Source organism: Budorcas taxicolor, chromosome 23 (genome assembly GCF_023091745.1).
Source record: "Budorcas taxicolor isolate Tak-1 chromosome 23, Takin1.1, whole genome shotgun sequence".
NCBI lineage: Eukaryota > Metazoa > Chordata > Mammalia > Artiodactyla > Bovidae > Budorcas > Budorcas taxicolor.
Window position 1 is genome coordinate 37,649,924 of NC_068932.1, and position 11,310 is coordinate 37,661,233.

Sequence of the window (11,310 nt, forward strand, 5' to 3'; positions counted from 1 at the left end):
AATGTCAAAACTAAAGGTTCTGCTCAGCATTATAGTGCTACAGAAATTCTCACTGTTTTTTCATCAGTAGTATTAAGTTTACTTTCTTACTTCTGAACAATAAGATTCTTTTTTAGGAAAATTCTGATGAAATGGAATATTCATTTATGTTTCAGGCTTCTGAGACAGGAGAAATGACAGTTAAAAAAAAACAAAAAAAAAACCAGGCCATGAAAAGAGACCAAGGCTCATCTAATTCTATAAATACAGTATTGAATTCAGACCAGCTCTGTCTTTAAACTTACCAATTTTCAGTATAGTAGGTACTCAATAAATATCTGATGACTAATTTAGGAAATGCTAGCAAGAAACCTCAATTTTTTACTAATTTTAGAAGTCAAACTTTAAAAATTAGGAAGGTAGTTCAGATCACACAGGATCAACCAGAAAGAACGCATACATCACTTACCACTTTCCGGAACTGCTCCAAAGGAATCTATCTGGCGGCCAAGAAGATGCGTTTGAGCAACGGTGCCAGACTTCAGCTTCTCCGAGCATATGTGGGCCCCAGTTAAATCAGACATTGAATGTGCTGAAGAGAGTCGCTGAGGACCCAAAAGGAAAGGCTTTTTTGGTTTAGATTTCATCTGTATTTCACTACTTGAAAATTCAGTATGGGCATCAGGCATGTGAGAACTTGGAATGATTGCAGAAGATGTATCAGAAAATGTCCCATCATTTTTTCTACCTTTCATCTTATCTTTTAATTTTGCAAAAGGAGATCTTGTTTTGTCCTTCATTGATAAGTCAAACATACTTGCTGTCATATTGTTCCTCATAAATTGAATATTGACCTTTATCTCACCCCTGTTTTTGGCTCTTTTTCCTTGTTTGGATTCTAATCTAAACCACCTTAAAGAGAAGGAAAAACTGGGTTGTAATATGTAATGAAGAGAGGATTATCGAGCTCTGTTGTACACAAATTGCTTTTTAGGTAAAGTTACTCTACATCAAGGCAGTCTAAGCACTGAAGGAGAAACTGTCGGCCAGAGTGTTTCTGGTTTTATTCACGGCTTCATTTAAAAAAACAGGGAGGTCTCTGCCATGTATCACATGCAGAAGGAACCAGTCTTTTTTGCAAAGCTATTTAGACAACTTTTTCTTTCATGATTTGAAAATCACGCATCAAAATTTCTTACCAATAATTGCTATTATGTTTCCATCTAGTCCAAATGTGGCTCATGGCTGAAGAATATTTTTTAGCATTAAGACACTGAGGTAGAGACCATGAAATAATTCATCAATACATACTATTTTTGAGCACCATAAAATAATATATAACAATCAAACTTTTAATAAAATAATATTCAGCCTCTGAGCCAAAATAGTTCTGTAAAAGCTATTAAAAAAATTCTGTTAACATGGGAGACTACTCCATACAGTTTGCTCATCATGAAAATTGCTTACGATGTAAATTGTGTGTGTGTGCACTAAGTCACTTCAGTCGTGTCTGACTCTGCCATGCCATGGATTGTTGCCCGACAGGCTCCTCTGTCCACGGAATCCTCCAGGCAAGAATACTGGAGTGGCTTGCCATGCCCTCCTCCAGGGGATCTTCCCCACTCAGGGATCGAACCTGTGTTTCCTGCAGCTTCTACATGGCAGGTGGATTCTTTACTGCTGAGCCAATGGGGAAGCCCACAGTGTAATTTAGATTTATATAAAATGGGTCAAAGCTGCTTCCTGAATAAAATATGCAAAATAAGTAAAATGCAAGAAGTGACAAATGGTAATAAATCTTGTAAAGCATTTTTAAAGAAAAAAAGAAAGCTTAAGTGCTTCCTCTTAGAATCTCTGTTTCAATAACTTGCTACTGTGACAATGCCAAATAAAACTTATTTTAACTGTACCCAAAACTTATGCTTTTAGTCACTTGAGTGAATTACACTGCCCATTTTCAAATGATGTGTAAAATGCGAAATTTATTTTGGTTTATTTACAGTATTTTTATCCATGAAAACTTCTCCAGTTGTTGGTGTCATAAATGGTCATTCTACAGGGCAAACAGCCAAAAAAACTACAAACTCCAGCAGAGATGAGAGTTCCTACAATGTTTTCACATTACTTAAACAATGAAGAATAATATCCATTTCTGCAGACAGGTCATTATTTAAATACAGCTCTGCATGTGTTAAATTTTCTTAAATAACTCAGATCTAATTTTACAGAAGACACCAGAAGCAGCTACATTTACTATCAAGTGAGACACTAGAGTTTCAAAGATCTTTCCAGGCAAAAGAAAACTGGCACATAATATGTATGTATGTATGTATGTGTGTGTGTGTGCGCGTGCGTGTATATACCAGCTACATCTTAGAAAGTAACATGCAAGTGAAATATTTTCAATTTAATCAGTTAAGATCTAGCTGCATCAAAACAAGCAACTTTTAAAAAACAGAAAGTCTTATAACAGAAAGCCTTAACCTGAGACCCTAAATAGAGAAAACCCTTTATCTGAGGCAAATGGTGAAATGTGAAGACTCAGAGACTAGAAATAAAAAGTGACAGCAATAAACTCTGTGGAATAGAGAACCTTCAACAACACAAAGTTGAACACTCACAAAGCCTGAAAGCAAAGCAAGGTTATATACCCAATTATTAACTCACAGTTTTGGAAAACAGAGCATTTTCAGAGGCGGGGCGGTGGGGGGGGGGGGGGGGTGTCACGAATCCTTCTTATGGACGACCCATAAGAGATGCTCTGCTAATATTGCAGGTTATTCAGAAAATAGGAGAGTCCACTTTGCAAGAAAATGTGCCCCCTCCCCAAACAAAACAGAACCAAACACCACCACCAAGTATGTCAGATCTGTGTATGTAACAAAGCATAACAAATCTGAGGGGGAAAAAAATCAATAACAGAATTTTAGTCCAAAATCCTTATTTCACAGAAGAGGAAACTCAGGCACAGAGGCTAAATAGCTTCTTAATGTCAGACTGGAGTCAACAAGGAAAACAGACTAAAGCTGACCAGTAAGGGCTGCATGAAAATAGTACTTCTTTTGTATTTAATGAACCACATATATGTTAATAAGGTTAAACGCATACCAGGTTGTACATCACAGGACACTGTATTTAATCAGGAGACTCAATCACAAGGGCAACATAGGTTCTGTCTTGCTGGAGTGTAAGCTTCTTGAAGGCAATTTTCCTTGCACTAAATAAATGTTTACTGAATTTTCATTTCTAGAGCGACATATTTCATATTCTTAAAATGACAACACTACAACTCTGTGTATGTCTGTGTGTATGTTGCACCATTTTGTTCTCTGGTTAAGAAAAGCTGAAGATTTAGGTAAGCTTTAATGGATAAAAGCAAGTCAGTGTTTGAATATAAACTCTAACTACAGTGTTTTCCATCCTTCTTGACCAAAAAAAGTAAAACACAGACAAAAAAAGCCCCAAGACCCAACGGCAAAGAACTTTAACAAACATACCAACTTAAAATATAGGCATGACAAGTAACTCTAGCTGCTTTGTTTGGAAAGTGATATAACAGGGAAGTCTTAATGAGAGACCTTCAAGAATCATTCCAGAGATAGCACTTGTTTTCCCTGGCTTCTAAAAAGATAAAAGGAAGACACAGCATTTGAGGTTTAGTGGATTAATGCTGATTTTATTTTTTCACCTCTGGAGTGCTAGATTTAAACTGTATATGGCCTCTGTTCAATTTTTGAGTGGGCACAGGTCCATGTTCAAAAACCACCACACATGTGGGAACTATTCCCAAGCAATTGGTGCTGTGTGGTCAGAAATGGGACAAGATTGGCAGGAAGGGTGCAAGAGGCCATGGCGCAGGTGCACCACACAGCCGCACACACAAGTCCTAAAACCTGCATGTGTTTGAGTCATACCTAACTTAGGGGCTCGGATGGTTATTACTGTTCATGAGCATTAAAAACAAACAAAAAAATCAACATCGCCCACTTCTGCTGTTAAAAAAAAAAAAAATCAATCGACACAACATAATAGCATAAACAATTTACCATTCTATTATTAAGTACTGTACTGTTTTCTTAAATCTTGTGCCCGAACCAGCCCAGATGCCCATTAAAACGGGAGATACAGAAAAGTTCTCTTTCCAGGTCCCACTCATCAAAGTGTTCTGGCTCAGGCCCTTTATCCCTCTCCTTGAAAGAAGGAAAAAAGCTTTTAATTTCAAGGTATAAAAATAAATCAAATGATACTTTTAGCCACCACACTTCTTTGCTTATCATGGAAGACAAGCTGTAAATCCTTGTCTTTAGTGTCAAGAGTAGAAAGTGTCACACCCAGCAGTTCCATGGGACTTCCAAATCAGCTGGTCGCCTTCATCACCCATACCCATTTTCTAAAAAGCACTTGGGAATCTGCTGACAAGGCTCAGCAATGTGCAGAATATTAAATATCTTTCTTGCAATACACCGGTAGCTCAAGTCTGTCTCTTACTGGGCCATATGTATAGCTGTGCTGCAAAAGGAAGCTATTAACTATATTAAAAACTAGAAATATTACAAATAAAGAGATCTCATCAAATATGTGGTCTCCATTTATCCACAAAGAAAATATTAGGGATTTAATAACCTGAAAATCACTTTGAATGCAATAACACCACAAGCGCTGTTGATAACATTTAAACGCATTTTCCTCCCCAAAAGTCCTAATCCGTTTTTTTTTAGTAGCCAATAGAGAATTTCTGTAGGGAGACAACGATATTAGAGTATTGCTTACAGCCAAATTTATTGTAACTGTGATGCTGCCAAAGATAAGGAGTAAAACAAGAAGAAACTTTAAAAGTGTATTCCATCTTCAGAATCCCTGGGTTCACAGTTGGGCCTACTTTCATTTGGAACATTTATATTTCAGAGAAGGCCTGTAGTATATCATTCATTAATGTTAAAAGTACTGTAAATGCAGTATCAAATTTGAAGATGCAATAAACTTAAAAAGTCTACATTCAAAACACTTCTAAATATTATTTAGTAAGGTCATCCAAAATTGGCAATTTGCAATAAATTAGTCAGTGATTATCCATTTTTCAGTTTAAATTTGATGAAGAACTCCTCAGAGGTAATTGAATGCTACTTCATAGGTATCAACCAGTATTATTAAAATCACTGATATATATTCAACTTTACACTTTATTTAAACCATTTTCTCTCCTTCTAAAATATTTTCATCTCTTCAGTTTCCTCTGGCATTCCTAGTATTACTTATCTCTCTACCCTTTACCTTACATATATTAAACCTTTAGGTCCTTAGGTAAAGACCTGATTAAAAAACATTTTCTCAATGAAAGTAAAAATTTCAATCAAGAGAAGTCTGCAGGAAGGTAGGTACAGAAAAAACATGACATGGTTGTTTTAAAGTATAAGAAAATAACATGATCTTCAAGAAAGTTTTTAAAAGCATAAATAAATATCAGTTATAACAGCAAAGCTATTTTTGAAATGTGACACCCCCTTATAAATTCAACCTATATTTTTCTACCATTAATTCCATCCACTTAAAACATTCTTTCAGACTAGAGTAATTATAAGCTTAAGAAAGGGGTATCACTCTCTCAGAAAACATACTATTTTTCAATTTAAGCAATAATATCCTAGTTTTAACTTATATTATGGTTTTTTTAAAGTTAGAATATATCTAACCTAAGTTTGGAAGTCATATTAAAAAGCCCATGTTTTTACTGAATATGTCATTTCATCACAAGAATTTAATCATTGTTTCCAATCTGATAGCATTTAATACAGTCTAAACACACTGGCTTTGCAGAACTAACTTTGAAGTAATGATGTTCAAGAATGAGGATGTCTATACATACTTTTAAAACTTTTTTCTTTTAATATCTTTAAACTCCACCACGATGTACTGACCCTGAAATCTGAGCTAAAATAAAAGCCAACTGTTTACAATGCTGAAATAAAATACTGAGTTCTAAATTTGGTAATTCACCACTTGACAGCTTCAGAGTTCAACTACAAAATAAATTTTAAATATATATATATATATATATATATATATATATATATAGAAGAGGGCATATTGGCAGATTTACTTTTCTGATGTTCCATTTTCTGAAAATTGTAATGTTTAAAGATTGTAATAATTTAAATTGATCAACAACACTGCGGCCCAGTCCTCTTATAAGTAGTGAAACAATGTTAATTTACTTAAAATCCTGCGCAAAATATTCAATTATTGAAGAGGTTTACCTCAAACGAGAGTAATGGATCATTAAAGACTCCACCTAAAAAAAAAAAGTGTCTTCACAAGGGCTATTTTTACTTCAGATTTATGCAAATATGGTGCTTAAAACTGGGTCATATTTCAGTCCAAAAACCAATGCCCCAAGTAGACAAATAACTTCCAAGAACAGAAAATCCATTCAGATAATAGCTAAGCTCCCCCCCAATTCAAAATAAATTACATAACTTACTCTGTTTTCCTTCTTTGTTTGTCCTCAAAGATGTCATTGAGATTGATGGCCACCTGCCCTAAAAACTTATCCAGACCCACCAGGGACCTGTGCATAACTATGAGAAAAAGGATGTATTTCTCTGGATTCCCCTGCATTAGCAGCCCAGGTAGCTCAAAAGAGGCCTCTTCCTTCCAGACTGGCTCAAGGGTTTTCTCAGCTACAGAGGTGGAGTACTTTTCCTTTCCCAGCTGAATTATAGTGTATGTGTCATTGGTGCCACTTTTGCCTTTTGGCTTAAGATCTTTGGCTTGGAGCACGGTGACCTGCACATGGGTCGGAAACCACTTTTGGGCTTGCTCGGAGAGCATCATTCTGTCCTTTTTCTCCGCACCGAGTTCACCAGCGCAGGAAGAGCCCCTCCCGCAGGGAGAGCCTGATGCCTTGATCACTGCATCCTAAGGGCACTTAACGAAGGCAGGCAAACTCACAGCTGCCCGACTCCCTCTAGGGCTGAGGTCCAAACGCCTGGCTGGGGCAGCCCGGGGGCACGGCTGTTCTGCGGTGCTGGTGGTGGGAAGGGGTCCCCTTTCCTCTGGAGAAGCACAGGGGCCCAGCATCACCTGGCCGCGCCGTCCAGGCCTCGCGTCCGCACCTCCACGCTCCGCCGCCCCCCCGCCTCGCCCCGGGACGGGCCCTCGGCAGCGGCGGGCGGCTCCCGGGCCTGCCGGGCACCTGAGGCCCGGCCGCCAACGCCCCGGCGGAGGGCGGCGGAGGAAAGGAGTGCCCCCCCACCACGCCCTAATTCTCAGCCCCCGGCCTCCCGCCGGCCTCCTCGCAACCGGGCCGCCGGCCTCCCGCCTCCTCCGCGCCTCCCGCTCGCCCTGCGCGAGTCCGCGCGGGCCCAGCCGGGCTCCTCCTCCCGACCCCGGTAATACGAACCGCCGCCGGCTCGCGCGGCCTCGCTCCCTCTAGCAAACCTCTCCCTCCTCCTCCCCCGCGCCTCGGCTCCTCCTCTCGGGCGGGCGTGGGGGCGGGGGCCGATCGCCCGGGGCGAGGTGTGGTGGGGGGCGGGAGTGGAGTGAGACCTGGGGAGGGGGGCCCCGGCTGCCTCGGCGCGAGAGGACCGCGGGGCGGCGGGCGGCGGGCTGCAGGGCGGTGGGCGCGCGGCTCGACCTCGCCGGGCCGGCGGCTCCTAGCACCGAGCGGGCGGCGCCGGCACTTCCGGGTTCGCCTTCTCCATGTCGGTCTCGAGAATGCGACGGGGCGGGGCCGGGCGGGGCCGGGCGGGGCCCCGGGGTCAAGGGTCAGCACCACCCCGGTTGCCTTGGTGACTGGGGGCGTGCCTCGCGGGAGCCCGGGAGAGCTCCGCGCCGGTATATTGAGTGTTCGTCCTGCTGTTTCGCGCCAGCTTGGGGCCTGGCATTGCGCTGGGTGCTGGGGACGTGGGAACCTGCAGGAGCTGGCAGTTGCGGGGCGGGGAGGCTGGGGGGGTGAGGGGTGGTTGGCGGGCCTCCGGGAGACCAATCCGAGAGGAGGCAGCCAAGGCCCGGAGCCTGCCCGGTCTTGGGAGAGACCCATTTTCGATCTTTGGAAGCCGCCTTTGCTGTACCCTGGATGCCCAGTATCTGGCACCGAGCGGGCATCGGATGAATGATGGTGAAATGAATCAGTCACCTTCATAGGCCGAAAACATACTTTTTCTCACCCCCCCCCTCCCCTTATCCACTTTTGTGTTTTTGAAGAGAGAAGGCTGTTGATTGGAATGACATCCCCAACTCAAATGACGGTAGAGGCAAGCAGATAAAAGATTCCAAAGTAACACGGGGGTTAATTAATTATATCCTGGGAGGCACTGGGCTGGAGTCCGGAGACCTGGTTCTAGCACCGTGTCTACCAACATCAGACTGTATGACCCTGGTCAGGTCATTTCCGCTGCCTGAACCTTGGTTTCTTCACAAGCAAAACGTCTCCATCATCCCTGAGACTCTGTGGACTCAACGTCCAAGAACCTCCTGGGCACTCAGTCTGGTAGTCTAACTTCAGAAGCCAAACCCAGAGGTGATTCTCGTATTCAACGAAGTCAGCTAAGAAAAGCAAACAACCTCCTTCATCAAGGGGGGATGACAAGTTCCTTACCTGCCCTGAGGGCAAGGCCTGATGGACACCAGTACAGTGTTAAGAGGAAAAAAAAAAAAGGAGATGTGCTAATACTGCATTTTTTCCAAAACCATTCTGACCTAGCAGGAGAAGGGCAGGTAATGACTGATGAGTCAGGAGCCTTGTTTGATGTCCTGACTGCCAGAAATTTCTTGTCCAGAGCTCATGATGAGCACTTAGCTTCCTGAGACAAAGAACTTAGATTCTGGGAGCCTGGATTTCCTTGTCCATAAATTGTCCAGAAGATTGCTACTATAGAGTTAGGAGGGTGTTAAGAGATAATTCATGGACATTTCCTGGCATAGTATGGAACGTAATTCTCAGCTTGCCTTTGTCCCTCTATTTCTCTATTACAGGAGATATTTATATACTACATTTATTGTATTCTTCCCTGGTGGCTCAAACAGTAAAGAATCTGCCTGCAATGCAAGAGACCTGGGTTTGGTCCCTGAGTCAAGAAGAGCCTCTGGAGAAAGGAATGGCTACCCACTCCAATATTCTTGCCTAGAGATTTCTGTGGACAGAGGAGCCTGGCAGGCTACAATTGATTGTATTTACTTCTATTTATGTCTTATCTTCCCAAGGAAAGTCGAATCTCTTTGGATTGCCCTGTGTATTGTGGATCATCCCTTCAGCGCGCTTAGCAGGCAATGGACAGTTGTTTAATAACCCAGTGCCTTTCTCCATTTACAAAACTAATTTGGAGAGTAAAACAGTATGCTAGAGGTGCATACATATTTTCAACTCTAAATGACTACAAAAATGTAAAGTATTATGTATCATTTTCAGGTGAGGTTTAAAAGGTTCCCACCTGAGAACATTGTATTCTCCATGGTTTTTTTTTTTTTCCCCCCCTCAGTGACCCCATGGATAATAGCTGCAGAACTTTAAACTCTTTAAGAAACAAGGTCTTTTCATTAAATATTTTTTGAGTGGAGATTTGGGAGAGTCTGATACATTTGTGTCAGAAGAACAATCATACAGTTGAAAAACCTTGCGGGGAGAGGGGATAACATTATATATTATTTAAATCTTGCAGAAAGAAGGTACTCACTTGAGCTTAAAGAAAGTGAAAGTGAAGTGAAAGTCACTCAGTCATGTCCGACTTGGTGACCCCATGGACTTTTCAGTCCATGGAATTCTCCAGGTCAGAATACTAGAGTGGTTAGCCTTTCCCTTCTCCAGGGGATCTTCCCAACCCAGGGATCGAACCCAGGTCTCCCGCATTGCAGGTGGATTCTTTACCAACTGAGCCACCAGGGAAGCCCTGAGCCTAAAGAACACCACAAATCTCAAAACCTACTCATGTTCCAGCACATTCTTTCAGGGACCCACTGACACTTGCTGACATCTATAGATTTCATTTATTGGAAACCATGGGGTTTTTTTGGTACTGCTTACGTGCAGTGACTGGTGTGAGTTCTCCATGAAGTAGGCAATCTAAAATGAGATATTAGATTAATTTGTTGGTGTTTAGTCGCTAAGTTTTGTCTGACTCTTTGCAAACTCATGACCTGTGGGCTGCCAGGCTCTGCCTGTGAGATTTTCCAGGCAAGAATACTTGATTGGCTTGCCATTTCCTTCTCAAGGGGATCTTCCTGACCTAGGGATCAAACCCTTGTCTCCTGCACTGGCAGACAAATTCTTTACTGCTGAGCCACCAGAGCAGCCCTAGATTAATTTACCACCAAGATATTCAGGGACCCAAACTACAGATAAATCTTGAATCATCTTGAGTCATCTAGGATGAAAAGACTTGGTTTCAGGTCATTCTGATGAAAGTTAAAATCTAAAATAGAGGCAGAATTTTTCATCTCTGAGAGACAGTCTATGAAAAAGCCATGTGTGGGAAGCAGAACAAAATCATCATACTGTAAACATTGCCTCTGGACTCCAGAGTGGGCAGTTAGCCTTAAAGAAAAATATTCTGAGGAATTTTTAAAGAGTGCGTTGGAATAATCAAGGGTGGAATTTCAACCAGGTTGTCCAGGGAGAAATCAGTTGACACCTGAAACTTACAAAAGCAAAACAAACATCATAAAAATAAATTTAAATTTAGAATTGTTATAAATTGCATTTTTAAAAGTCTTCCTCTCTATTAAAAGCTCTAATTAAGTAAGCAATAGGCAACTGATTATAATAGTGAATGTGTGTTTCTGAAGAGCTTAAATTGTTTGGTAAGCTTTATGAATGATTACAAACTTGTTTACAAATATCATTTCATTCATCTGAAATATAGCCATCTCTAGGGTGGAAGTTGGCAGTTATGGTTCACAGCAAAGCAGTAACACACTCTAACGCAATTCAGGGAATACTCTAAAGGCAACAGCTGAACAACTGGAATTACTAACATCTCTTCCTGTTGCACCTAAGTTTCTTTTGAGTTTTCCCAAAACTTGGCCAGAGCCAAAATTGTTCAGTTTTACTGTCTGGCAAGTTCACAAATTATGACTTAATGTCCTGAGCCATAATAAGAAAATAGTTTATTTTTGCCCCAGAGGAAGCAAATAAACAAGCAAATCAAAATGAACTAAAAAGAGTCTTTAATTGCATTTGTAAAAGTGGTTTCCCATAAGAAAGATTTTTTTCTTTTTTGATTATTTGTATTAAGAGTAAAAACATGTCAGTCAGGTCAAATATATGGTTGGCTCACTGTGAAATATAATGGCAATTATGCAAGATCGGAGATGAAAGTGGTTCTACAAAAATGTTTA

The 11,310-nt window shown here is 41.2% G+C and overlaps 1 protein-coding gene across 1 annotated transcript in view; it reads right to left on the bottom strand.

Moving 5' to 3' along the window:
* The window catches only part of RAB11FIP2 (RAB11 family interacting protein 2), a 38,798-nt gene extending 31,988 nt beyond the window's left edge, over positions 1–6,810 (bottom strand). The window contains exons 1-3 of the mRNA XM_052661110.1: positions 6,458–6,810; positions 4,026–4,169; positions 449–891 (exon numbers count right to left, since the gene is read on the bottom strand). Of these exons, the coding sequence (XP_052517070.1) occupies positions 449–891; positions 4,026–4,169; positions 6,458–6,810 (940 nt within the window). The remainder of the gene's footprint in view (positions 1–448; positions 892–4,025; positions 4,170–6,457) is intronic.
* Positions 6,811–11,310: the final 4,500 nt, after the last annotated feature.